At 34.3% G+C, this 27172-nt stretch overlaps 1 protein-coding gene across 12 annotated transcripts in view; it reads left to right on the forward strand.

Moving 5' to 3' along the window:
• Window positions 1–27172, forward strand: part of PHF20L1 (PHD finger protein 20 like 1) — a 72830-nt gene that overhangs the window by 22864 nt on the left and 22794 nt on the right. For 8 of the 12 annotated variants that reach the window (XM_044928853.2, XM_025265544.3, XM_025265545.3 and 5 more), the window contains 8 exons: window positions 4219–4432; window positions 5017–5145; window positions 10725–10807; window positions 14326–14578; window positions 16677–16865; window positions 17146–17343; window positions 24019–24075; window positions 25289–25396. In XM_044928853.2, the coding sequence (XP_044784788.2) occupies window positions 4219–4432; window positions 5017–5145; window positions 10725–10807; window positions 14326–14578; window positions 16677–16865; window positions 17146–17343; window positions 24019–24075; window positions 25289–25396 (1231 nt within the window). Of the gene's footprint in view, window positions 1–4218; window positions 4433–5016; window positions 5146–10724; window positions 10814–14325; window positions 14579–16676; window positions 16866–17145; window positions 17344–24018; window positions 24076–25288; window positions 25397–27172 lie in introns of those variants that run through there. The other 4 variants (XM_025265547.3, XM_006079345.4, XM_006079347.4 and 1 more) reach the window with 2 other exon arrangements.

Consider the following 27172-nt stretch of genomic DNA (forward strand, 5'->3'; position numbering starts at 1 on the left):
AGGCGCTTACCTGACACTCTAGGCTGTTTCAGGTGGGGCTTTCTGAGTTACATGATGTGAGCAGTGTATTACATGCTGTCACTGCTCAAAGCAAGAATGAACGGTAAGCATTTGAAAGAGAATCTGGGATGAAGTTAAAACCATAATTCTATTGATTGAATATGTTTCCTGAAATACTGGAAAGAAAAGGTGCCAGTAGAAATTTAAAATGTTTTCTTTTATGTTCTGCTGTTATTTGGGATTTTCAGCACCTGGACCTACAATTAATTTTAAGAAATTGAAAGTGATCTGTAAAAATGTCTAATATGGAAATATGCTACATATTTGTTGCATACCATGTGGTGAAAAATGTCATCTTAAACTGTGTTGAAATCACCTGGTCATTTCCAGTCAAGTGTATACATTTAGCAGACTACCTACTGCTGTATTTGGGATGTAGACTACCAGAGTTGAAACATTATTTTTGTTTTCTGAGAAGCTGGAATGTTTTAAATTACCTGGTTTTCAAAAATGTAGTTTTGACATCAAGTAGCAGAGTTTTTTTCTTCAATTAATATGGAAATGCAATTTAAAATGGAAACACTTTTGATCAGGAAATTGCTTTGTATTTTTCTACTTGTATATATAAATAAAATGTTCTCAAGTGTTCAATGATGTGATTCCTTGGTTACTACACAGAAAGATTGATTGAGACATTGGCAACTTAGTTTAATATATACTGTTTAAAATTCTCAATTTTTCTTTTTTTTTGCTTTAAAACTGTTATTTTGTTCTTTCAAATATTTATGTGATGGCACTAACTTTAAAACTCTATTTTTTCCAAAGTGACACTGAACCAGTTTGGTTTGTGGTAAAATAAGTTATAAAAACTAATTTTTTGGACATAGTGGATGTTTTATTTTTAATGAGTATTCTAGTCACACCGTGATGTGTGGTAACATTAAAATCAATATCAAAATACAAACTCCTAAAAGAAAATATTAGTATATTTCTTTTAATTTTGTTTTTTTTCATAGTTTTTAATTACAAGCACATTAAAGACATGTATGGGATTGTTTTTTATAAAATATCCTTATATTTTGAGTATCTTTTTCCCCACAAGTTTTTGATTTGTTTTCACCTAGGTCATATAATAAATCAGGTGTTGTTTGAACAGTAGTAAGAGAATCCAGCTTTGCATACTATCTTCTAAGTTTTGAGTCCTTTGAGAATTTCTTTGTAAAGATAAACAGTAAAATTTATTTTGCTTAACCAGCAAAGGATGAGGAATCAAATAAATGCACTATGGGAATGTTTTTCTCTAAATTTTGTGTAGTTTTTTCTCACCTGTTTTTCTTTTTGAGGGTGTGCTGATATAAAATTTACACCGTAACTCACTAGTGTTAAGAGACTGGCCAGGTGGCGCTAGTAGTCAAGAACCCACCTGCAATGCAGGAGACTTAAGAGATGGGGGTTTGATACCTGAGTCAGGAAGATCCCCTGGAGAAGGAAAGGCAACCACTGCAGTATTCTTGCCTGGAGAATCCCATGGACTCAGGAGCCTGGTGGGCTACAGTCCATGGGGTCGCAAAGAGTCGAACACGACTAAGCGACTTGGCATGTTCATCAGGTCCTTTACTATTGTTAGAACTTTTTTTAATACATTGCTGTATTGGATTCTCATAGCAAATCATTTGACATAGGTATAGCTGGTATTTCTATTTCATCGTTGAGGAATTCAGAACTGAGAGAATTCAGCGACTCACCTAAAATTCCACTCAACCATAGTGTGCAGAGTATCTCTGAACTCATACCTGATTTCAGACAGTGTTCATTCTAGTACAGTGCTCTGTGTTCTCATCTTTAGTTCTCATTCATGGAAGGAGCACACCAGTTATTTTTGATATTGAATCTTTCCAGTTAAAAAATGGAAGCATGAAATAATTGAAGAATTCTTTACTCACACAACTACAGTGATCCCCATGATTAACATGTCCTATGATCAAGAACTGTTTTATCCGATTTCACTTTTGAAGAGTACAACATTAATCTCTTCTATTTTTCTTTTTATTGGAGAGAGAAAACATTTGGGCATGGAATTTTTACCCTTATCTTTTGGCATTTCTCTTAACAACTTAAAGTTTTCCCTACATGCAAAACCTAGAATTAAATGCCCTGTTCTTAGTAAGACTGAATTTAGCACTTTCCTTTGCTTGTCTGTTGTGTGTAATCTTGTTTTTTCTTTCTGCTTTGTTGATGGAGCTCTATAAGTCATTTGCGTTGGTGGTGTTTTTTTCCTTCTACTTAAATGTTAGTCTCAAGGCTCAACTTAGCCATAATACTTAAGTCACCCAGATTGCTCTTTGGCCTTAAACCTCTCTTTTCTATTCGTATACACTTTGCCTTTGTTTAATGGTTTTCCTTTTGCTTGGAGAGTCCATTTCTCTTTCTTTGACTTTTTCCCCAGCAGATTCCTCTTTCAGGGTTCAAATCATCTATCATTTCCCCAGAAGCCTGTGTTTTGTTTATTCTCTACTATCTGTCCTGTTACATTGTCTTATGGTTAATTTTATCTGCCTGTCAATTCCTTATGGGAAGGACTAAAGAGGTGGTTCTGAGTAAAACTTGGGGTGGATAGTACTGGTGTATCTGGTTTTCTTTGTTAGTTTGGTTTTACAAACTAGAGATATAAAATTTTGTTTCACAACCTTGTCATAATTCACTTTCTAATAAGACATGCTTTGGGGACATTGTTTAAAATATGGGGAAGTTACATATTGGGTGTCTTCCAGGCAGGAGCAAAAATGTGGTCACTCCAGGCCAGTGGGTTCCTGAGGTTTTCAGCCAGCATCTTCTATCAACTTAGCATGTTTCCTGGCACATCAATAGGGTATTCAATAGGAAATTGGTCAGTGGGAATGTGTTAGGTGCAATTGCATGATGTTTTCAGTTCATTTCAGTCATGGGGGAGAGAGGCTTTTATTTTGTTTGTTTCCCTTTAATGGCTTGTTGTCTTTACCATATATTCTCAGTACTGAACAGCCATCAACTTGATTTGCTTAATGGCCTGTGTTTGTTAATACAACCCATGAATTAACATATAGTTGATGTTGTGAAATTGTTTTTAGTTGCTTGGACTAAGAATAAGTGTTTTTAGTTCAAAGTAAAAGAGTAGAAATTATTTAGTCACAAACTAAAAAAAAAAAATCAACACAAGAACATAAATATTTGCATCTCAGAAGAATGACAGCTAATACAGATTCAGAAAGTTGTAAAGGGAGGGAAATTAAACTAGAGTCTGACAGTGTATACTTTACCTTGGTCAAGTAGCTTTTTTTTTCCTTTACTGGTAATATGGCAAGCTCTTGTGATTAATTGTTGTGCAAACTTTAAAAACTTTGAAAAATAATAAAATCATACTTTGACCTTTGTGAAATTGGCCTTACTTTGAGTGATACATTCTTCCTAATGAAAGAGTAGTCATTTGCTCTGTGGGAACACAGTCATTTCTCATTATCTGCAGGGAATTGTTTCCAGGACCCTCATGGATACCAAAATCTGTAGATGCTCAAGTCTCTTATATAAAATGGCATCATATTGCATGTAACCTGCTCACATCCTCCCAAATCATCTCCGGGTTACTTATAGTGCCTACCACAATGTAAAAGCTATGTAAATAGTGGCCGGAGCATGGCAAATTCAAGTTCTGCACTTTGGAACTTTGGAAATTTTTTTCCCCCAAGTATTTTTGTTCTGCAGTTGGTTGAATCCCTGGATGCAGAACCCAAAGTTAGTGCTGGCTGACCGTACATTTCTTTTAATATTTGCAGAATTGAAACATAAGCATTTTTTTCATATTATTTTTGTAATACGTTGCATCACAGAAAAGAAACAGACATTTAAACCCTAAAGTACTAAGGTAGAATGTCATGAGATATTTCCACATTTATCATAGGTTTTCTTATATTTTAAATTTTATTCCATCAAAAGATATTTGTTATTGAATATCAATATAAAATTAAGTATTTTCCCATTTTATGTGAGGTCATATAACTGATTAGATTATTAAATTTGATAATCTAACACATTGATGATCTACCTTGTAAATGTAGTTAATCTGATTTTCATATTTGTGTGCCTGTGAAAGTAGCTTTGAAAATGTGATACATGTTTTTATTCATTAGTGTAATTTTAATTAAGTTTTTAATGCTTCACATGTTTTGTGTTTTTCCTTTGGAGGATTGGATAGCTTTAGTCAAAGCAGCTGCTGCAGCTGCAGCCAAGAATAAAACAGGGAACAAACCTCGAACCAGCGCTAACAGCAATAAAGATAAAGAGAAAGATGAGAGAAAATGGTTTAAAGTACCTTCAAAAAAGGAAGAAACTTCAACTTCTATAACCACACCAGAAGTTGAGAAGAAGGAAGATCTGCCTGCATCTAGTGAAACTTTTGGTACAAAATATGTTTTTATGTTCACTCCCCATGGCAGTGGTAAACTCACATAGTGAATTGTCAGATCTTTTGGCTACCTGTAGTTTGAACATACAGTTGAATTATTGGGCTTTTTTCCCTAGCATCATAATGACGGTTAACTTTTTTAACAGCTCTGAAGGTTAATGGTCTAATATGGATACTTGACAATGGATACCCTCAGTATTCTGGAATAGAAATGAGTTGTGATTTTGATTTGTAACTTCTTGGTAGTGGGTATTGAGATTCTTTTTGTGTGGGATTTTTTGTTTGTTTTGTTTTCTTTAACTTTTAAAATGCTTTTGCATGTATTTCAATATATAATACAGAAAAAGCAGTAAGTCATTCCCGAAGCACAACTGCCTTTAGTAGTTAGTTTGTTTTTTGTTTTTTTTTCCCTAATACATTTGTCTGGAGAAATTTGTGTCTTTTCAAATTCTGTGTCTAAGCACTAGATTAAAAAAACTTAAGTGCAAAGCTTATCTTAGTGTTTTGCTACTTAAAATAATTCATGTGTTTTAACTTTGGATTCTAGATAAACTCTCATATATGTATTCTATTAAAAGTAGGACTTCATGTAGAGAACGTTCCAAAGATGGTCTTTCCACAGCCAGAGAGCACATTAACAAACAAGAGGAAAAATAATCAAGGCAACTCATTTCAGGCAAAGAGAGCTCGGCTTAACAAGATTACTGGTAAACTACAATGATTCTTTTTGTGGGGGGGATTGGAGGGTTTGATTTTACAGTAGTTTGTTTTTAATAAAGGAAAATATATCTTTTGGTTTAATGTAGCTAACTGATTAATAAGAAAAACAGTTGCTTTGTTTCTTTAAGGTCATCACCTTTCGACACCATGGGTTTTTTCTCTTGTGAAATGGAAACAGTATCACCTGTCTTCTGCCTACCTCACAGGGATGTTGTGAGGATGCACTGGGTCATATGTTGCAAAATTTCACGGGGTCATATGTTGTAAAATTCCGTAGTTTTAAAATCACTTTGGTGGCAGGATTAGTTCTATAAAAATTGAATCATCTGCTTTTGTCAACTTGTGGAGACATACTGTCCAAGATTCTAAATATTATACAAACATTATTATTCTTGACTGGTCTCATTAGGGATCATTGGAAAGATAAGTACTGACTTAAATTCAGCTCCTGAATCTGTTAATTCCCAAAATAAAAAAAACTTCTATAACTTTTTAAAATTTCTATCCTGACCTTCAGGTTGGTCTCTAGAATTTGGGCTTATTTCTCTCTGCCGTGTTGTAGTTTAGGAAGTAGAATACTAGAATGATGAAAAACACAGGAAATTCCAGCCTGGTTAGTGTTCACAGAAGAAGGGACCAGTCATATTTAAGCCCCATACTTCCAAGGCCTAATGATTCTAATCTTTAAAAGAGATTGTTAATATATTTAATTTTTTGCGTGTTCTATTATAAAGTGTTAGTGGCTCAGTCATGTCTGATTCTTTGCGACCCCATGGACTGTAGCTCGCCAGGCTCATCTGTCCATGAAATCCTCCAGGCAAGAATACTGGAGTGGGTAGCCGTTCCCTTCTCTAGGAGATCTTCCCAATCCAGGGGGTCAAACTGGGGTCTCCCACATTGTAGGCAGATTTTTACTGCCAGAGGCACCAGGGAAGCACATATATTATGAAGGAGCTGCTAAAATATTTTAATTAATAATCAGTCACATGCTCTTAATTTTAAGGATATTAATTTTAGTTCCTTTGGCCTAATAAAGCTATGTAAATCTTCATTGACATTCTTTTAAATAATTTGAAAAAGTTGGTTTCATCATCAGGTCCAAGAATAAATGTAAATTAAACATTTTGACCATTATCTAAAGAGGGTAAGCCCACTCATCTAAGTAATTATAATTGGTTTCAACAGGTGAGAGTATTTAATCTTTCCATTTGTTAATATCATTTTTGTGCCTTTCTCTGATAAGGGATATATTTGGCCCCAGGACAGGAAATATTTCAAATCAATCTACCCATTCCCATTCCACCTTTTCCTTAGAAACTATTAATGTTGGAGAAAGCTAATGAATGTTATTCTAGTGATTATTATGCTGGCAGCTTGAGACCTCAGTTTTGTCTTAGAATAATGGGATCCAGAGCTCTGTTCTGTGGGTTAGTACTTCTCACTGCTGTGATACCCAGATTGAAACGCCTTATTGGGAGAGCCAAGATCAAGGAAGACGGAAGTGCCACTGGTGGCTCAGCTGCCAGCTTACCAGCATCGTGTTTTTCCCTAAAATCTGGATACTTTTAGTTTCAGTCAATATACACTTAAAATATGTATTTACTAGGAAATTCAAGCTCACTATTTAAAGAAGTAAAGTAAGAAAGCAGCTTAATTCACAGTGATGCAGTATCTCCGATGGCCTTGAAAAGAGTAGTGGGGGAACTTTTTCTTCACTTCCTCTTGGGAATCTTAAATCAACAAGTAATAGTTATGGCATCAGTAGAAAGGCATAAGTTTTACAAGTGTGAAGCTGTTCTGATCTTTTCCCTTTATTTACTCAAGTTATGTGTTAACTTTTTAATAGTTTTTCATCTCAGTCTGTTTCTGATTTCATGTTACAGCTGTATCATGCAAAAAGATAATAGATGTTTTAAGATTGTTTCTGATGATTGAGATGCAGGCTTGCCTCTGTACAGTAAATTTAGTTTGTAGACCATAAAAGAGAGATGAGAACTGATAGGAAGTAGCAGTTTTGTTATGGAATTATGGTATATTTTAAATTTATCAAGCTCACTTATATGTGTCTTTTTGTCCCTCTTCTGATGAGAGAAATAGCCAAGTAACATGGCAGCATCTCACCCTGCTCTATTTCCCTACCACACTTTTTAATTTATTTTTTAAGTAGTTCTTACAGCAAATAAGTGAACCAGCTGCTGGATAAATTTAGTTCATGTATTTATTCACTCTTTGTTTCTTAACCATATATACACCCTACAGAGATTCCAAATCTGATTTCTATATAGGGAATGGTATAGGATGGCTTCAAAATTTTTAAATAAGTAGACATGGAAATTATTGTTGCAGAGAGTGTGTGCGTTTGTGTGTGTGTGTGTGTGTGTGTGTGTATATATATATATTCTTCCAGAATCTTAGTTTTCATTATGTCATAAACTTATTGATAATTATATACTTTGTGCATGCTGATTTAGAAAAAACAATGTTACAAAGATGCTCAGGAGTTTATACTTTGGGACAGAGTTGCAAGTGAACTGCAAGCAAATTTGAGTAGATTTTAAAATACATATTGGTAGAGAGTAAAAGAAGAAACATTAGCAGTTGGTGCCTGGCATGTGTGTAATAGTTCTAGGAGTTTCTAGACCTTAAGCCAGTTTAGATACATTTATACAGCTTAAGGAACGTAAAAAATAATTTTAAAATTCAGAGGTTTGAATTGGCCAGTAATGTTATTGATAATAATATTCAGGATGTTTGATTCTTAATCTCAACAATAGTATTGTATTTTGGAATCCCTGACCGAAAAGCAGAGCATGAATTTAACTGCTTTGTTCTTTCTTTCCTCCTCGTTACCATTTTAAGATGCTTTGGTCTCTGTTCTGTTTGTTCCTATTGTCAGTGAGAGACCAACTGTATATTTTATAGCTGAAGTAGAATATTGAGAAAGTATCACTTTGTAGATGGGACTCATAAAAATCTGTATTCTACTTCTACCTGATAAATAATTTCTTGAAACTGCATAATGCATTCTGTTAAGATATTTACTGTATGCTAAGCTAAGTCGCTTCAGTCGTGTCCAACTCTGTGGGACCCATAGACGGCAGCCCACCAGGCTTCCCGTCCCTGGGATTCTCCAGGCATAGATATCTTATTTGGATGATGACTTGTTAGTAATATATTGATATTTAATACATACTTGCAAATAACTAAAAGTCAATTCTGTTTTTTATTTCCCTCCAATTCTTGTCATTTTGGAAGGTTATTGCATTTCTTCCCAGAATGTTAGTTGGTCATGATGACAGACTTTAGACTGCTTCTTGAGGCAGCAGTAGTCAGCGTCTTCTTCAAGGGCATTTAAAAGTTTCTTGTCCCTTGTTTATATTTGATAACTCTTGTATAAGATGGTTTGCATGTAAAGTATGAAAGCCTTTTTATTGATCATATTTGAAGCTTTTGAATTAACTGGCTACCAAGTATTACATCTTCTAACCTAATTTTAAGTAGTTTTTATTAAATGCCCCATTGCTTTTATAAGAACATTACAAAGCTTTATTTTCCTTTCACAAACCATTAAGTGAGAATTGCTTTTAATTATTTGGGTCTGTAATATCCAAATGTAAATTCAGTTAGTAAGACTAAATTATTTTGTTTCTTTTAAACTTCTAGTACTTAAGTTTTAATTTTAGTTTGTGATCTGTTTTATCTATTATGTGATTTGAAAGTATTTCCACCACCTTTATGAAGGGAAACAAAAAAAGTATAGTCAGTAGATTGAATAGCAAATATTTGTTCTCTTTGAATACCCATAGAAGTAGGGCCTCTACTCAATTCCCTACAAAAGAAGAAGCTAATTTTCCTAATTTTTTTTGTTTTACTTTCAGTAGTATTTAATGTAAAAAATATTAGCTAGAGAAGAAATACCTAGTGAATGCAGTTTTGTTAAATAAATTCTGTGCTTACATCATTTTTAGTCATCTAAAAATGTGTTCAGAAGTTACTTTAATACAGATAGAATTGAATTTATGATATATAAGCTATTTTTATGAAACTACTTATACATTGTGTCTTTTTCCCTTCATTTGAATATACACTTAAAACTGTATGGGACTTAAACAATATGGATTATGTCAAACTGCACCAATAGCAGTTTTAATACCAGTCATTGATGTATCAAAACCATTATTTTATACTCAGCGTTTCCTATTTTGAATTACAATTCTGAGTGATAGATATTCAGCTTCATTATCTAACAATAAAAAGGTGCTTTTTGCCTGATAGAACACTTGATTCTACTTTTACCTTGAGAATGCAATTTTAATATTTGAATTTCTACCTACATTACTTAACATCTTAGAGATTGTTACCTGAAAGAGTCAAGGGGCGTTGGCACAGGGATAACTCAAAGTTATGTGGCATTTTGGGGCCCTTTTTTCCTCCTGTTTAAAATGGTATGCTGCTGCTGCTGCTAAGTCACTTCAGTTGTGTCCGACTCTGTGTGACCCCATAGACGGCAGCCCACCAGGCTCCCCTGTCCCTGGGATAGATAGCTTTAATACTACAAGTAGTATAATTGCTGAAGTAAATTTATTGTTAAGTTGTTGACTGTTAAACATACTTCCTTTGAAGCCAGAGTTTTGTGTGCCTCTCTTTTGAAGTGAAGCAGAAATGGTTTTGGGTGACCTTTTACGTGTGTGGTGGCCATAAGAAATAAACGTGTACAAGAGTTATGTTAATAAATTTGCCTCCATTGAGGGCACCTATCTGGTGCTTACCAAAGACTCTTGACTGAGTAAATGCCTTTAATTTCTAAATTAAAGCCAGGTTTTAGTGTTTCTTAATGTTAACTATACTCTGGATAAAATATTCTGTCTTCTAAAATTGAAAATTAAAGGTATACATGGGAAAAAACTGGAACTCCCAGTTTATTTCATCAATTGTATAATGAGGCTATCATATGAAATCCAAATGTAGGCAGGATCTATACTCTTTTTCCATTAACATAAAAGGAATCCATCCATGTTCTCACCACTTTTGTAAGTGATCGGGTACAACTGGGTATAGAAACACACTTGTGAGGCTTAGGTTAAAGAATCCAAGTGAAATAAAAAATTGGGAGTATATAAAAAGCTAATAATATAACAACAACAATCATTTTATATTCTAGATGTTTGAAAGGATTTCTTATATCTTAATATTAATTCCATATCTTATTTCAGTTGTATGGACAAAGCCTAAGATATTAATGATTTAAGCAGTCTTAGATTTTTGGATATTAATCCATAGAAATTTAAATTTGTACAGAATAAACGTGTATGTGTGTGATTTTTTTTTTTTAAAGGATATTTTAAGGTAACTTTTTTTATTTTGAAGACTGTTATGTTAGCTACTCTCAAGTTCTAATTTAGCCCTTTGAGTCATTATTAAAGATGTTTGTATATTTGACAAGTAACCGTCTGAGAGTATACTTCCTATAAAAAAGTATAGGGGATTCAGCTGCTAAAATTTTGGAGAATTCATGTGAAAGCCAATATCTTTTCTAATAAGCAATTTCTGTACGATTTTTCTCAAGGTTTGTTGGCATCCAAAGCTGTTGGGGTGGATGGTGCTGAAAAAAAGGAAGACTACAATGAAACGGCTCCAATGCTGGAGCAGGTATGAAACGGTAGCATTTGATTGTTTTCAAGGTTCCCCGCTGGAATTATCATGGAGCTATAGTATCCACATAATTGAAATCACCCTTTTGATCAGATATGGGGATAGGAAAATAATGGGTGATACATTTTTAACTCTGCCTTCTCCAAGGTATGCAGATAAACTACATACTTAGTGTTTATTTTCAGTAGGCTGGCATTAAAGCCTTTGTCTCCCAGTGGTGAAAAGCCAGGAGATGCGCCTCCCAGGGTGCATACAGGCTTCCAGCTGGATCACCTTTGACTAGCTTACGAAAAGACCCTTACACAAATACTTTTCATTTGTGAGTTAAAACAGGGTTTTTTGACATCTTATAAAGCTTCTTTTGTAAGAAGTTTCTTTTATATTGTAACAATTGGTGTTGTTAGACTGACTATGTGTTTTATGAATTGATCAATGAGCCATACATTTTTGCTAGGATGTATATTTTAATAACTACAAAAATAATTTAAAAAGCTATTAAGGGTCTGTCTTTAAACCACCTAATAGAGGAATTTGAAAATGAAGGTTGCAGTTGCTAGATTTTGCCTTGGCTACCTTCAGATTCCCACAATACCTGTATATAATAGACTGTGCATGCTTTTCCATTCTCTAAGGGCTTACCTTTTGGGGCACTGTAAGACTATAAGAACACAGTAATAGCCATAACTGGATTTCCTTGGTTCTCCTGTTTTAAAATCTGAGCCTTAATGTAGTTTTACTATATCCTTTTTGTATTATTTTAATTTTCTTTATTAGTAGCCTAATAAAGAAGACTTTAAAATGAGTACCTGAGTACCTTTTGGTCTTCTCCATATGCGTTTTAAAAAACAGTCCAAATTTAATTGATATTGTATTGAGTTTTTCAGGGTTATTTTAGGCCTGATTTGATAATAGTGCATTGTTTTGGTGCCTCCATTAATGTTGTATTAAATCAGTGATCTTTTAAATTGATTAATATGTCAGTGAATCATGCCTTCTGATTTTCTGTGGTCATCAAACGGTTAAGTCTTTGCCGTTATTGTCAGTATATCAACCAAATTTTAAATGACTTTTTTTTACTGTGTATTATTATATTCAACGTCCCAGATATAACAATATTTTGTATTTTCACCACTGTTTATGGTATTCTCAGAATGCAATAAGTCAGGGACTTGGGTAATAAAATGTTTCTGGAAAATTCATTACAATGTCAATCTTTCATTATGCACAATCCTACTGAGATGAATGTGATTGTGAAAATTATTATGTGTGGAAGTTAGTGTAGAGGGCAGTGCCCTTTTCAGAGACAAGTATAGAAAACATTTTGAAACTGAGCTTAAAAAGGAGAAAAATTGAGTAACTCGGCTGTTTTTATTCCATAATTAAGAAGATTTTGAGAGTCCTTGCCAGTTTTGTAACAAAGAGACCAGTGATTAATAATGAAAATTTTGTAAATTATTTTAGATTTTTAAGAACATAATACTGTTGCCCCCTTTTTTGTCATTCAGGATGATTTCAATGTGAACTGTTTTGTAACCGAACTCTTAATTCTTATACTGTTTGCCCTGCTTCAGAGTTAAAAAGCCGAGTTATAAAATTCTTAATTACATCTCAGTTGGTATGACTTGAAGAAGAGGTATTGTCACTAACCTATGTTGCCCTAATGAGTAAAATAATTTCACTCATGACGTAGATTTATAACAGGCCTAAGGCCCAAACTTACTGTGCTAAGGAATTTATTTATTTACTTTAAGAAAGTTCAAACTCTGTGGTCTTGAACCCCAGTTCTCAGATTATTAATTATAGATTACTTAATTGTATTAGGGAATTGTTATGTTATATTTTACTTTTGGATAAAACCTGCATTAGATGCATAATTCAGTAAGTTTTAAAGAATGTTAATTTGTCCTTGTTTAGAAGTTAAGCACCTTATCAAGATATTAATTTAAGTATTAAAATCTTGTTTTATAACTTTGTAATTTGAGAGTAATGGATGCTGTAGTGATGTCTCACATATGTGAAGATGAACAATAAAATTGTTTATTTACAAGTAATGGCTCTAATTACTTTTCTGGCAACACTTTTTATAATAAGCTTAGGAATCTTTTCTATATATGGAGTTTTTTTTTTTCAAGTGATGAATCTACACTTATACACGTGTGTAATGAGTAAATTCAAGAATATAAATGATGACAGTTGAGTAAATGAGATGCTTGACACCCACCTTTTAATGTGGTATGTCTAACATGCCATCTGTAGCGCAGTCAAAGGTGCCCTGCTTAATACCAGATATTCGCTGTTTTTCTACCAAAAATGAACGCCTTGGATTTTCAGGGAACAGAAAGCTATTTGGTTCCTTTCATATTCCAGAAAACTGCAGCCTGCAGACCTGTTGGTCATCCCTCACAAAAGATAGGGAAGTAAAAAAGGTTTCTTGGGGACCAGCATGTTGTTCATAGAGCTAGCAGTTTGATTCTCTACAGAGGCCTATCTTAGTATAGGGTTTTTTTTTTTGTTTTTTTTTTTTTTAAGTGTATCTCATACTTTGCTCTCAGATACATATGTCAAAAAGAGATACAGTATAGGCATTCCAGCACCATAGAGGGCAAGTCCATCTGATGTGGCTATTCTCTGTAGTCTTTGGACACATTCACGTATAATTTTACAAATGTAGGACATTTTACTGCCAAATGAATTAAGGTATTCTTTATGAAAGAACTGACAAAGTTCTAATTTTTTTTTAAAAGTATCAGTTGGCAGGAAGAAGGTAAAAACTCTCATCTAAGAATGCGACGTATTTTGTTTTTAAATCCAATGTTTTTAACTTACACTTGGTTTTACTCCTTGGTTTTTTTTTTTTTTTTTTTTTTTTTTCTGTTGTTGCTTGTTTTGTATTGTTTTTTAGTCTTTTAACTCTGTATTGCTGGTGGCTTCGATTTCATGATGCATTATGCTTATGAAACTCTAGCTTTCAGCACTAAAATGAGTTAAAGATAATGTTTCGTTAATTTGGTCATTGTTTTCCTGTTGAGATCTTTCTTTAAAGGGAAATTGTCTACTTAAACCTCTGCATTGAACTCAAAGACAGTGTTATTTTTTTTTAATCTGAAAATCAGAAGCTTACATGTATTCCTTTAATGCTCTAAAACAGAAATTTGTTTATTTACCTGATTATTATTGTCATTGGTAATTATGATTTCCAAAGAGGTATGTTTTAAGTTAACACCAAACATATTTGTCCAGTAAGGTAACATTTTATATTCTGAGAATATTATAAATAATACATTGAAAAAAAACCCCAGTTTAGACAGGTCGACAGCATCCCTTTAAAGACAGCCTATTCAACTTTTAGTTAATAATTTGTGGGGTTCTTTTTGGTTTTTCATTTGTAATAGAAATGTTATATGTTGCTTAACAATGTTTTTGGATACTAAAGTTGCTTAACAATCAAAAATAGAAAACAAGAACAAAAATGAAGAAACCAAAATAAAAATATCAATTTTTTATTATTTATTCAGGCGATTTCACCTAAACCTCAAAGTCAGAAAAAAAATGAAGCTGACATTAGCAGTTCTGCCAACACTCAGAAACCTGCACTGTTATCCTCAACTTTGTCTTCAGGGAAGGCTCGCAGCAAGAAATGCAAACATGAATCTGGAGATTCTTCTGGGTGTATAAAACCCCCTAAATCACCACTTTCCCCAGAATTAATACAAGTCGAGGATTTGACGCTTGTATCTCAGCTTTCTTCTTCAATGATAAATAAAACTAGTGAGCACAGATTTTTAAAAAATAGTTACTTATCCTATAAGATACATTAAAAACAGTTTGGTTGTAGTTATATTGTATTTTTATGAAGTTGCATTTTAAAAATTCAAACTTAAGTGGCTATGACAGGGAAGGCTTGAAACTCTCTCAGGGGCAAAATCCATATACATTTCTGACTGATGTATTGTACAGAGGGACAGTGACTATACTGCTGGTTAAGAAACCGCAGCATTTAGTAACCGTAATTCCACTGTAGTTTGACTCTCCTCAACTAATGATCCAACACAGTTAGAGGCCTGATTCATTACAAAAAAAAAAAATTACGGGATACAGAAAGACCCATAGTGGATATGTGGATATTTTCCTGAACTCCTAAGACTATTCTTATGGGTCGATTTAGTCATTGTCCCCACTTGTCTATACCCCACCCCCAATACATTTTATTCAGTTCTTCTAGGATTTAGAGCACAGACTTCAGATTAATTTTACTAATGAAAGAAGAAAACTGTTTCCTTGATCTTATTTTTAAAGATTTTACTGTTTCAATACTGCTAATCTTTGAAGCATTTACTTAGTCTTTTAAACATAACCTTTCAACATGGGTTTGGATATATTTAAGACAAGACTTGTGTTGACCCTATGGTTCTCATATTTTAGTATTCTAAGTTAGAGACAATGAAAAATAATTACCTAAATTCACTGGGTAAAAGATAGTTTTGCTGTTTATAACAGCAAATGAATTAGTAACCTGATTATTAAATGAATATGACAGTTTTCCCTATGAACTCCTCCATATCATATCTTCTACAGCAACTAAAACTGGTGGCCCTGAGAAGACTTCTATCAGTCAAATATATTAAATTTCTCTTCCATTCAGTTGCTGTATTTTTTTGCTCAACTGTATTTTTCATTTTTCGATAAGGTTTTGGTACTTTTTTGTTTTGATTTGGTTCTGTTTAATAAATGAAAGGATGGGAACAGAAAAACTCAGTTGTTTTCATCCTAAGCTTTACTTCTTTATGGTATTTATCATTAAATAATGTCATTAGTAGTCACTAAAATGTCAGATGACGTTGATAGGTATTTTATTTTGAATTGTTTTGTATTTTAGTATTATAAACACAATGAATTTTATCCTTTTCTTTCAGTTATCACCATGTCTTTTTCATTTTGATTTTTGTAAAAGTACTTTTAAATACCCAAAGCATCAACTTTTTTAGACCTCACTTATTTTCTCCTTCTAAATTAACATAAATATATTGGCTTATGTAGTCCTGCCTGTTCTAAATAATCAAAATGTATATGTGCTGTGTAGAAAGAAAATGAAAGGTTATAAAGAATTTCTAAGCTTTTGTGTAATATATAGCTAGAAGATGCTCAAGTGACTCAGTGAGTTAGTTTTTCCAAACAAAACAAAAAACACACGAGGGCAAGAACTGTCATATTTTTTAAAAATTCTCATTTTTTGCCCATAGTGAGTACTTAAAGTTATTTGTGTTCAGTTTATTTTTTTTTTTTAATGAATCAGGCCCAAACATATGTTTACAAAAATCCATTTGGGGGAATGAGGGTGGGATAAAATTATTTAAATTAGTTTTACTTTAGCAAGTAAAGCACTAACTCTACAATGCATGTCAGAATTTTGTTACCTATGCCCCTGTCTTTTTTTTCCCTTAGAGATTCTAGATTTGTAATATAGCAAAAGGAATATATATATATATATTTTTTTTTTTTTTTTTTTTTAAGAAATCTTTGGCTATACAGAGATAATTTTCCCAAAGGAAGAGTGGCAACTAACCAACGATCTGCAATTAGAGAATAAACTGTAGTCTTTTCCATGGGAAACTACCTGAAGTGAATGTTCCATGTTATTTTCTTTTGATTCTAGTAGGCTTTAGATTTTAAAAGTTTAAAAGTTAACCCTTGTGAATGAGGGCAGCTTTTGCCTTTGATTCCTTTTGGAACATGTGCTGTTCCTTGTGGATACCTTAACAACATCAGAGGGCAGAATTTGAATCATTTTTCCCGTTTTTTCTCCTTAAATATGATAAGATGATCCCGGCATGTATCTGCTTCGTGAACATTGAAGATCTTTTTCTAGGTCCTCCACAGCCTGTGAACCCCCCTAGACCTTTCAAGCATAGTGAGCGGAGAAGAAGATCGCAGCGTTTAGCCACCTTGCCCATGCCTGATGATTCTGTAGAAAAGGTTTCTCCTCCCTCTCCAGCCACTGATGGGAAAGTATTCTCCATCAGTTCTCAAAATCAGCAAGAGTCTTCAGGACCAGAGGGTAATGTATATTGATTTCCTATAGATCCAAACATAAAAGAAGACAAAGAAAACGCTTAAGAGATAAAGATTATTAAAATATTAAGAGATTTCTGCTTTTTTCCTTCTTAAGATCTCTGGACTTTGTAGATAAGCACTTCATTTGATTCTACAAATGTTCATTCAGTGCCTTCTTTGTTGATTACCAGGCACTGTTTAACTTATGTAGCATTTTAATCCACACTGATATTAACTGAGACGGTGTACCTCTGTTAACATATTGCGTTCTTTATTCTGTGTAGTACCTGACGTTGCACATTTGTCATTGGGACCCTGTCTCCCTCTTGACTTAAGTCGTGGTTCGGAAGTCACAACACCGCTAGCCCCAGATCCCTCTTATCATAATGAATGCCTCAGAGCAGAAAAGGAAGATACACAGATGCTTACAAATCTTTCTTCCAAAGCAGTGACTGATGCAAGAGGAGCTCCAGCAGCCTCAGGTAAAAGAGATTCATTTTTACAGTTAGCTAGGCTTGCATTTATATGGTAAAACCAGTTTGATGTATAAATTACATTTTTTAATATGTTGTTCCTCTTCATAAATGTTTTATGTAACAGCTGTGGAAAATGGGGTTTAAAGTCATTTTGTGCGACCATTTTCTACCATTTTTCCTGGACATAATTGTTATTTTGTCTCTTTACTTGCTTCTCCCTACTTTTTTCTTATATCCCGTTTCTACTAATTAGGAATTACTAGAGTTAAATATAATCACAGAAGTTCTTGGTTTTGAAGCCAGAAAATACTTAACAGGATCAGTACTTTATAGGTTTAAGAAGTGTAATAGAATTAGAGAAACACTTGGCATAAGTTACTGAATGTTGTTAAGTCGCTAAGTCGTGTCCAACTCTTTATGACCCTATGGACTGCAGCACTCCAGTCTTCCCTGTCCTTCACCATCTCCTGGAGTTTGCTGAAATTCCTGTCCATTGAGTCGGTGATACCATCCAACCGTGTCATCCTCTGTCACCTCCTTCTCCTCCTGCCTTCAATCTCTCCCAGCATTGGGGTCTTTTCCAGTGTTTGTAATAGAACTTAATGTTTAAGAAACACTTAGCTTAAGTTAACGATATACCTTTATCTTAAATATAGTCCCATATTTTGGAGCAGAATCTCCCAAATTTAACCATAATTGATTATAATGTTATTTTGGGAGTTTCATGTGTAAAACCAACCATACTCTATAAGACATTTTTTGATTATTTTATGATACTTGTTGTAATTATTTGAAACCTTTCTGAGGTGTCTTATCAAATTGATATTTTAATGTGACAGAATATTAATTTGTATTTCCATTATATGTTTACATCCTTTTATTTGGAATTTTATAGGATTTAACCTCAAGCATAGAGTATGTGCAATTCAAAAATAAAGGCAAATACTAATACCTTTCCAGTAAGTTACTAATTTAGAATTAGATAGATGAAGGAGATCTGAACTGAGTCAGTTCTGAAATGGGAAAAAAACATAAAACTGTTTTTGATTTGCAGCCAAAGAGCATTGGGGATAATTGATTTTAATAGCGTCTTCTCTGAAGTCATTTTATCAAATCTTTGGGTGAAGTATGAAATAGAGCTTGCTCTTTTCTGGTGGCTGTTGGTTAAAATAAAATGAAGTAACTTAAAGAAACATGCTTTTTACATTACTGCTGTTACCTTCTTATTCCTTCTTTGAAAGTAAAATGTAACTAATAGTAAGTATACAGTGTTCTACAAGTCCATTAATAAAAAAAGATTGAAGTTATTTTATATGCGATAGTGTTTCCATATCTTGATTTTTTTAAAAACCGATGCCCAAATTTGGAGATATGTAGGCTTTGAAACATTTTTTGTCATTTCCCAAATCTTATCCATTGTCTTTGGACACTTTGTAAAAGCCCCTTCTATCTGTGGATAATTGATTTTTCTTTCCCCTGTTTTCACAAGATTTCTGAATTACGCTTAACCTTTAAGATACTTTTCCTCAAGAAGTAAAGTTCTTAAGAGTGCCTTGACGATGTGGAATTTGTTGCTGTACTGAATATATAAAAATATGTTCAAGTTAAAATATATATTCATTGGGGAGATTATTTATAGTTGTGCATTTGAAAATATTTGTATTTTGGTTTATATATGTATTTTTTTCTAATAGTAACAAGACTGAAAGATAGACCAGTGTAAATAGTATATTATACCTAAGTTATGCCAGCTGGATGATGTATCCTAAAATGTCAAAGTAGTGATTGTGCATGGAAATCCATGATTCCAGTGATTTTGTTTTTAATCAGAGTGCTAGCCTAGTGTTGTTGTTTCCAGAATTTCTAGCATATTTGTGGAGATACAGTTAATTATCATTGAAGTGTGGTTCTTGTTTCTTGTAATGGTTAAGATGCACTGGGGTAGAGGGAAGGCATGATTTTTTTTTCCTATTTAAGTAAGTATTAGAAATAACTATTTGAGAAAGTCCAAGTAGCAAGGTAGTTCTTTGGGAAAGTGAAAGGTAGAGAGGAGTTGGTTTTATAATGTGATGAATTTGTAAATTCGTTGAAGAGTGACGACCATTTTAAGTATGGTGATGACTGGCAACTTTAATTGCTTAAATCAAGGAAATGCATGGTTTTAAATGTTAATTAACTGAAAGTCTTGTTTATTAGGGTTGAACACAGTCACAACATATTTGAATGCATTTGAATGTGGGGTTGGGAGGGATTGTTTCTCTTAACCTCTTTTAATTTTTTATTTTTTGAGGGAAATAATAGAATTCAAGTTGTGTTCTAATCGACACCTTTTGATTAAAACTCTGTGAACCTGTCTGACTTGCATGGAAATTCTCAGTGGTCTGCGTGCCTTTTTTCTCTTAACATTTTTGTTAGCTACTCTTGAAAATGGTTTGCAGTGTTTGTAGGCCTTCTCTCTGCACCCCAAGTTTTCTTCCATCTGAAGTCAAAATACCAAGAGTTTTTGTTTCATCTTTTTTTTTTTTATGTTTACTTGGTTCAGTTCCATCTTAATTATAAAAATAAGTTTTGTTACTGTTGAATTTTAAAACTTGTAGAAAACATTATTTCCCAGAGCTTGTATCAAAGACATTTTTTGGGGTGTTTTTTTCAAATTGAAATTCTTGGAGTATTTAGAATGACTGAGGATATTAGTCCTTAACTGTGGAATAGTTTAACAGAGTTTTACTTTTTCTTGTGGGAGATTATGTTCTCACTGCTGAGTTTAGCAGTCAAGATAAAGAACTGATAATACTATGCAGATTATACAGTTATTATATACACCTATTCTCAATAGGTTAACACTTGCTTTTAGTTATTTTTCTAGTAGAGATAATGAACTTGCACTAATCCTCTACGTTCTTCTACTGGGAAGCATGCATGCAATATGACTGAACAAGATTAAGAATACATTGCTGCCCACATTACAACAAAAACAGTCATTGGTGCCCTTGTAAAACTATTTTATTTTCAGAATGCTTTATCTAACAGAGTCCATCAGTTTTAGGTAGGGATAGAGTCTTAGTTCTATTATTCTTAGTTCTGTTGCTAACTGGGAATGTTGGCTGGTTTTCTTATTTATCTCCTGGATGTCTGTATGACAATTACTGAATTACTCTAACCTCTTGTATTCTTGCCTGGAGAATCCCATGGACGGAGGAGCCTGGTGGGCTACAGTCCACAGGGTCGCAAAGAGTCGGACATGACTGAGCGACTTCACTTCACTTCTTTACGGAGTTTAAATCTGGAAGCTCAATGTATGAAAGGGTGGGCCAACAATCAGACTGACTTGTGGCCGAGTCGCCTGTGCCCGGTGCTGTGCAGGCATCTTAAATGATGGTGGTTAGTCCATCATCTTACACCAACTTCACATTTATTTTCTGAAAGCCTTTTTGTTTTAGGGTGGCTTTCAATTTTTTTTTTTTTTTTTTTCCAAAATTGTACAAAACCAAACCAAACCACAACCAGAGACTCCTTAATCTACTTCCACCCCCACACCAAATGTTCATGGTTTATTCAAAGCCTGGGGTTTCCATGGAGAGTCTCAGGGATAGCCTCTTTTTTTATTGCCAGAAAAATCAGATATTTAACACACTGAAGAAACCACTCTGCATTACGGGGCTTTCCGTGACATGAAAGCAGATATGGCTCAGAGATCTGTCTCTCTTGCTTTAATCTGAATAGCTCCATTTGTTTTTTTTATTTTTATTATTTTTTTAAATTTAAATTTATTTATTTTAATTAGAGGCTAATTACTTTACAATATTGTATTGGTTTTGCCGTACATCAACATGAATCCGCCACGGGTGTACACGTGTTCCCAATCCTGAACCCCCCTCCCACCTCCCTCTCCATACCATCCCTCTGGGTCATCCCAGTGCACCAGCTCCATTTGTTTTTTATCGTGTTTTTTGTTTGGCCAGGGCTAGGGGGTGGGGTTGTAATATATATTGTCCATTATATAGTATTTTGTTTGAAAAAGGTCTGTTGATTAAATTTAGTTACAAATCACTATTCTGTTAACTAATAACCTAGTACTTTGGTTCCCAAATTCTGGTGCATGGTGAAATAAAGACAATGTAGAGAATGTCTCGTAAAATGACATTTGTTCTTTTGTGGAATTCTTAAATAGATCTATTTTTAAATCTATTTGTGCATGAATGTTTTTAAAAGTCCTGTCATTATTGCCTATAGGAATATTTACTTGAATATCCTTGTTTAAATGTTGACAAGCTTTTCTCAGTTCCCTAGTTTTACTTTTGAAATTTTATAGTTAAGAAATATAGAAACCAACATAAGGTTGAAAAGCGGTTTTCCTCCAATTAAAAAAAAGGAAATATAAAGGTTTGGGACCCGCCAGAACATGTGAAAACAGTCTAGAGCGGATCCTCCTGAATGCACTCTGATATTATAATTTCTGTGTATGTTCTGCTGTGCTGACCTGTGTTCCAGAGCTGAGGGTCAAGACCATGTTGTTTGTTTTCCAAGTGCCTGAGGGATCCCACACATTCCAGCCAGAAAAGGCGTCCCTGAAAGGCAGTTCCTTTCATTTGAATCACCCCAGGTGCTTCCCAGGTGACTCAGTGGGTAAAGAACCTGCCTGCTACACAGGAGACTCAGAAGTCACAGGTTTGATTCCCGGGTCTGGAAGAACCCTTGGAGAAGGGCATGGCAATCCACTCCAGTATTCTTGCCTGGAGAAACCCATGGACAAAAAGGCACCTGGAGGTCTGTGTCCATAGGGCTGCAGAGAGTTGACATGACGAGTGACTGAGCACGCAGGCACAACATGCGGGTGGCGCTAGTGGCAGAGAACCCACCCGCCTGCCAGTGCAGGAGGCGTAAGAGACGCAGGTTTGATCCCTGGGTCAGAAAGATCCCCTGGAGTAGGAAACGCCAGCCCACTCCAGTATTCCTCTCTGGAGAATTCCATGGACAGAGGAGCCTGGCGTGCTACTGTCTATGGGGTTGCAAAGAGTCGGACGTGACTGAAGTGGCTTAGCTTGCACGCAGGGGATTCTGGACGTTTTCCACCTTTCACACTGGAGACTGTCTATGCTCCCAGAGATTAGGGCCCTATGGGGGCAAAAATCATGGTCAAGGGCTGCTTCTGGTGTATCTCTACCATCACTTAAGATTTAGAATGCAAATCTCTTATTGTTTCTGTCGTAAATGCCTTGTCATTGTCAAGAATACCGCATTAAATTTTTGAAAATGTCATGGTGTGCAGTCATTGTTAGTAAGCAGTGATTAGTGAAAGGAAATGGAGGCATTTGTTCAACAGACTTGATAATAAGGAAGTTTAATCTCATTTCTCTTTGATGTTCTTTTCATTTTTTGGTCATAAGAAATCTTTTTATCAGGGAAATTACCAATATTTTTATTGAATTTGAAACAGTTATTAGCACCTCATTAACATTTAGTTCAAGTTGAGTGGTATTTTTATATTTTTGTTGTGTTTTATTTAATTTATGTAAATTATTTGCAGTAAGGTGAATCAAATGCTAGCTTTTTTGATACTTTATTGGAGTGATTTAAAAGTCAAAGAACTCATAAATGGTGATATTAGAGCATAATTTAATAGACTGAAATTGTATTTAAGTGTGCTAGAGTCTTTTTCTTAGATTAACCCTAGACACAGATAAGATATTAGCATTGGGAATAGCTGAATATGAGTTGAGAAGTTTGGTTTAGTGTGTCTAAACAGCAACACAGTTATTGAGGTGTACTGTTGGTTTAAGAATGTATTTTGGACTATTGGATAATAATACCTAAGTGCCATTAAGTTGAATATTTTTTATGTGTTAATAAGCCTTTATATCTTACATTTGGATAAAGACCAAAAATGATTTATAGAATAATTCTGTTTTGGCTTTTCTCATTACCTCATAACACATTCGATGGAGTTCAGAGGTATTCATTTGTTCTAGGCAACAGAGGTTAAATATTAGTTTAAAAAATTTATGCAGATGGTTGAAAACCAGTATAATTTAATATGAAATTTGATATTTCATTTGGATGACAGGAATAGCATTTTGTCATAATTGTCACAGGAGCAGAAATGTTACATGGACCTACTGCTGGAGTGCATTCCAACATCTCCTGGGTTGCCAAAGGCTGTGGTGCCAGAGTTGATCTTAACTGACGGCCCAGTGCATTCACCCTAACATTTTTTTTATGTTTAGACCCACATTTATGCTATTTCTAGAAATGGTGCAGTCTCAAATTACTCCACCATAAAGGAGAAAAGTTAAAAAAACCACTCATTATTTATCAGACACTAATCATTTTACATATTTTGACTCACGTAGTGCTGATAACAGCAGTAGGTAGATACTCTTGTTCCTATTTGGCAGATAAGAAAACTGAAGCACAGAGAGATTAAATGATTTCCTCGAGACTGTGCAGCTAATAGATGGTGGAACTAGGAATCTAATCTGAATAGTGTGAAGGACCAAACATCATCCTTATTTCTTTGAAGTAAGAAATGCCACTTCTTTGTTACTAGTTCAGGCAATAATGTAGACCTTTATGGGAAAAGAGTCTTGGGTAGAGTTTTGTGAGCAATTGTAATTTAAAACATTGTCCCATACTCTTAACCTTTTCTGACTAAACTTACATATTTTTCCCCTAAACCTGCAGGAATATCGAAAATGGAAAAAAAAGTGAAATTGGAAGAAAAAACCTCAACTGCATTTGGTATGAACAGAAAGTAATCTTTAAGCAAAAGATGTAGATGGCTTGGCAGTGGGAGGACGTAGTCTGTCCCTTACTTTTTACCTGTTAGTGCTCCTGTAGGTGTAAGTGATCCTCTGTTTTAGTGTTTATTAGTTTATTCATCTCCAAATATGTTGTTTCCTAATACATATCTTGTAGTAGTATGTGTATTTTTTGTCAAGGAACCTTAAGGCTTTTTCTGAGAACTTGATGTTTTTGAACATCTTTGAAATTATGACTGTTTAAAAATATGGTGCCATTTAATATTGTTGATCCTTAGAGAATGGATGGTAAAATAAAATAGCCTTTTTCCCAGCCATTTTTTTTTTTTTTTTTTTACTTTCTTTATAAAAAGATACTAAGTTCTCTGCTGTCTTTTCTGTCTTCTGTGCTATCATGACTATAAGTTTTGGAATAATGGATAATAGTCTTAAATATTCTACAAATTAGCTCCCTGGAGCTTGAGTTACTCAAAGTTGGTTCAGTGTGGTTGATAAGCTGTGGGCTAAACCTTTCTGAGTTGGGACAATAGTTGAATATGTGTGATGAGTTAGTTTTAAATAAAGTATTCTAGGATACTGTTTTAACATCTGTTCATTTTCTTTAAAGTGCATATGATTGGGAAAAAAGAAATATTTTAAAATTTTAAGAAAAAAATTAGTTTAATGAGTTAAGTTTTTACTTCTTCGTGCTTTTTATCTTCATTCTTATATACGTGGAAAATATTGAAAGACTGAAGGAATTATTTGTGGATTTGACTTAGTTTTTTTTAATATTTTTCCCAAAGAAAAAATTTCAAGACTTTTTAATCTTCTAATACATTTTCTTGTTAAATTTTGTGTGGAAATGCTGAGTCTCCTCGGTCAAGTTTTTCTTAAATTGTGGAGTATATTTCTTGCCACATCAGGAAACTGAGTTACATTACTCATTTAAGAATTTTAACTACTGTCTGTGTTAACTTTAAGGTGTCAGGAGTTGGGATTTCTCAACACTGCTAATGAAGATTCCCTCTTATAGCCCAGTAAGCTAATCAGGAGTTCCAGACTCATGACAGGAACAGTTTAATTGAATCCATCCACTCTGGGCAGGTGACTGGAATAGCTGATTAAACCATAAATGCTGCTTTTAGGTTAACCACAAGGGAGCAACTTGGGATCAGTCATGATTACTAACTGACTCACTTTTTGTCATTTAGGTAAGAGAAAAGAAAAGGATAAAGAAAGAAAAGAGAAGAGGGACAAAGATCACTACAAACCAAAGCAGAAGAAGAAGAAGAAAAAGAAAAAGAAATCTAAGCAGCATGGTAAGTACAGTCCTTCCTCAGTATCTGGGGTATTAGTTCCCAGCAGTTACCAAAATCCACAGATGCTCCAGTTTCTTGTATCAAATGGCATGGTGTAGTCAGCCTCTTATACTTGTGGGCTCTGCATACATCTGTGGAAATAAAAACTGATCTGCAGTTGGCTAAATCCACAGTTGCAAAACCTGTGGATACAGAAGGCTGCCTGTACGCTAAAATGGTGATTCCCATTTTTTAATATTCTAAGGTTCTTTTAGCTATCCTCTTTTACAAAGTGGAGGTAGGACAGTATTCCCATGTTCTTGAGAGCTGAGCAGTTCGTCTAGTAGCCTTCCTTTGTCTTGCCTGTTTAGCTCCAGTCAGTAAGTTAAGTGGTCTGTAAAATTAGTCCTTGCAATGACTAGAGTCTTTCATTGCCAGCGTTATGGTGGACTAGGTACCCTGAACAAGTACCCCTCTGTGTGCTGTGAAGGAATTTCTGTCAATCTCGAATTTAAAGTCCTTTGAATTAGCTTTCCAGAAGTGAGGGAAAATATTTTTAGAAAAGCTTGGAGAAAAAACAAATGATTTTTCTAACAATAGCTTGTCACTAAATAGTCATTAAAGCAAAAATCATTCTTAGAGATAGGAAGTTACCATAAAAAATAGTCATTAAAGCAAAAAATCATTCTTAGAGATAGGAGGTTACCATATAGTGATAAAGGTTGAGTTCACTTTACATCTTTCTAAGTTTTATCACTGAATAACATCATCATATCTTTCTTAGTAATTAATAAATTAACAAAACCCAGAAGTGTCTGTAAGGATAAGAAAGATGGCAGCTGCGTAGTTGATCCAACAGACCTGTCCAGGACACTGAACTCAGCAGCTGCAGAGTAGACAGCTTTTTCAAATAGACTCAGACATTTATTAAAATGGACCATGGGATGCAACTTTAAGCAAACCTCAACATATTTTAAGGGCTTTTCTGGTGGCTCAGACGGTGAAGATTCTCCCTGTAATGCAGCAGACCCAGGTTTGATCCCTGGGTTGGGAAGATCCCCTGGAGAAGGGAATGGCTGCCAACTCCAGTATTATTGCCTGGAGAGTTATCTTAAAATCACTATTGAAAAGAAAAAAAGGCCCATATGTTTAGAAATCAAGCAGAATATTTTTAAATAATTCATGGATGAAAGAACAATGCCAAAGGGAAAATAAGATGTTAAGAACCTGGCAGGTGATGAAAATATTATACATGTATCAACACTTGAAAATGTAGTTAAGGTTGCACTTGTGAGAAGAATATTGCCATACATGCTTACAAAAGAAAAGAAGGCTCAAAGTCAGCTAAGCCTCCAGCTTAAGAGGTTAGAAAAGATTAAGCCCAGAAAAAGTAGAAGTGAACATGAATGATAAACATATGAACAGAAATTAAGGAACTAAAAAAAAGGTAGGAAAAAATGAAAAATGCCAAAATTAAATGATGACACCTAATTTTAGACTTCTGGCCCCTAGAACTGAGAGAATAAACTTCTGTTGTTTCTGTCCACCAGTTTTGTGGTAATTTGTTGGGGGCAGCTCTGGGAAACTCATACAACTCCAAATTCAGTTTGTTATTATTGTTGTTTAGGCGCTCAGTTGTATCCAACTCTCTTGGGACCCCATGCATGGACTGTAGCCCACCAAGCTCCTCTGTCCATAGGATTTCCCAGGCAAGAATATTGGAGTGGGTTGCCATTTCTTCCTTCAGGAGGTCTTCCCGATCCAGGGATTGAACCCAGGTCTTCTGCATTGGCAAGT

The sequence above is a fragment of the Bubalus bubalis genome, chromosome 15 (assembly GCF_019923935.1).
Source record: "Bubalus bubalis isolate 160015118507 breed Murrah chromosome 15, NDDB_SH_1, whole genome shotgun sequence".
Taxonomy (NCBI): domain Eukaryota; kingdom Metazoa; phylum Chordata; class Mammalia; order Artiodactyla; family Bovidae; genus Bubalus; species Bubalus bubalis.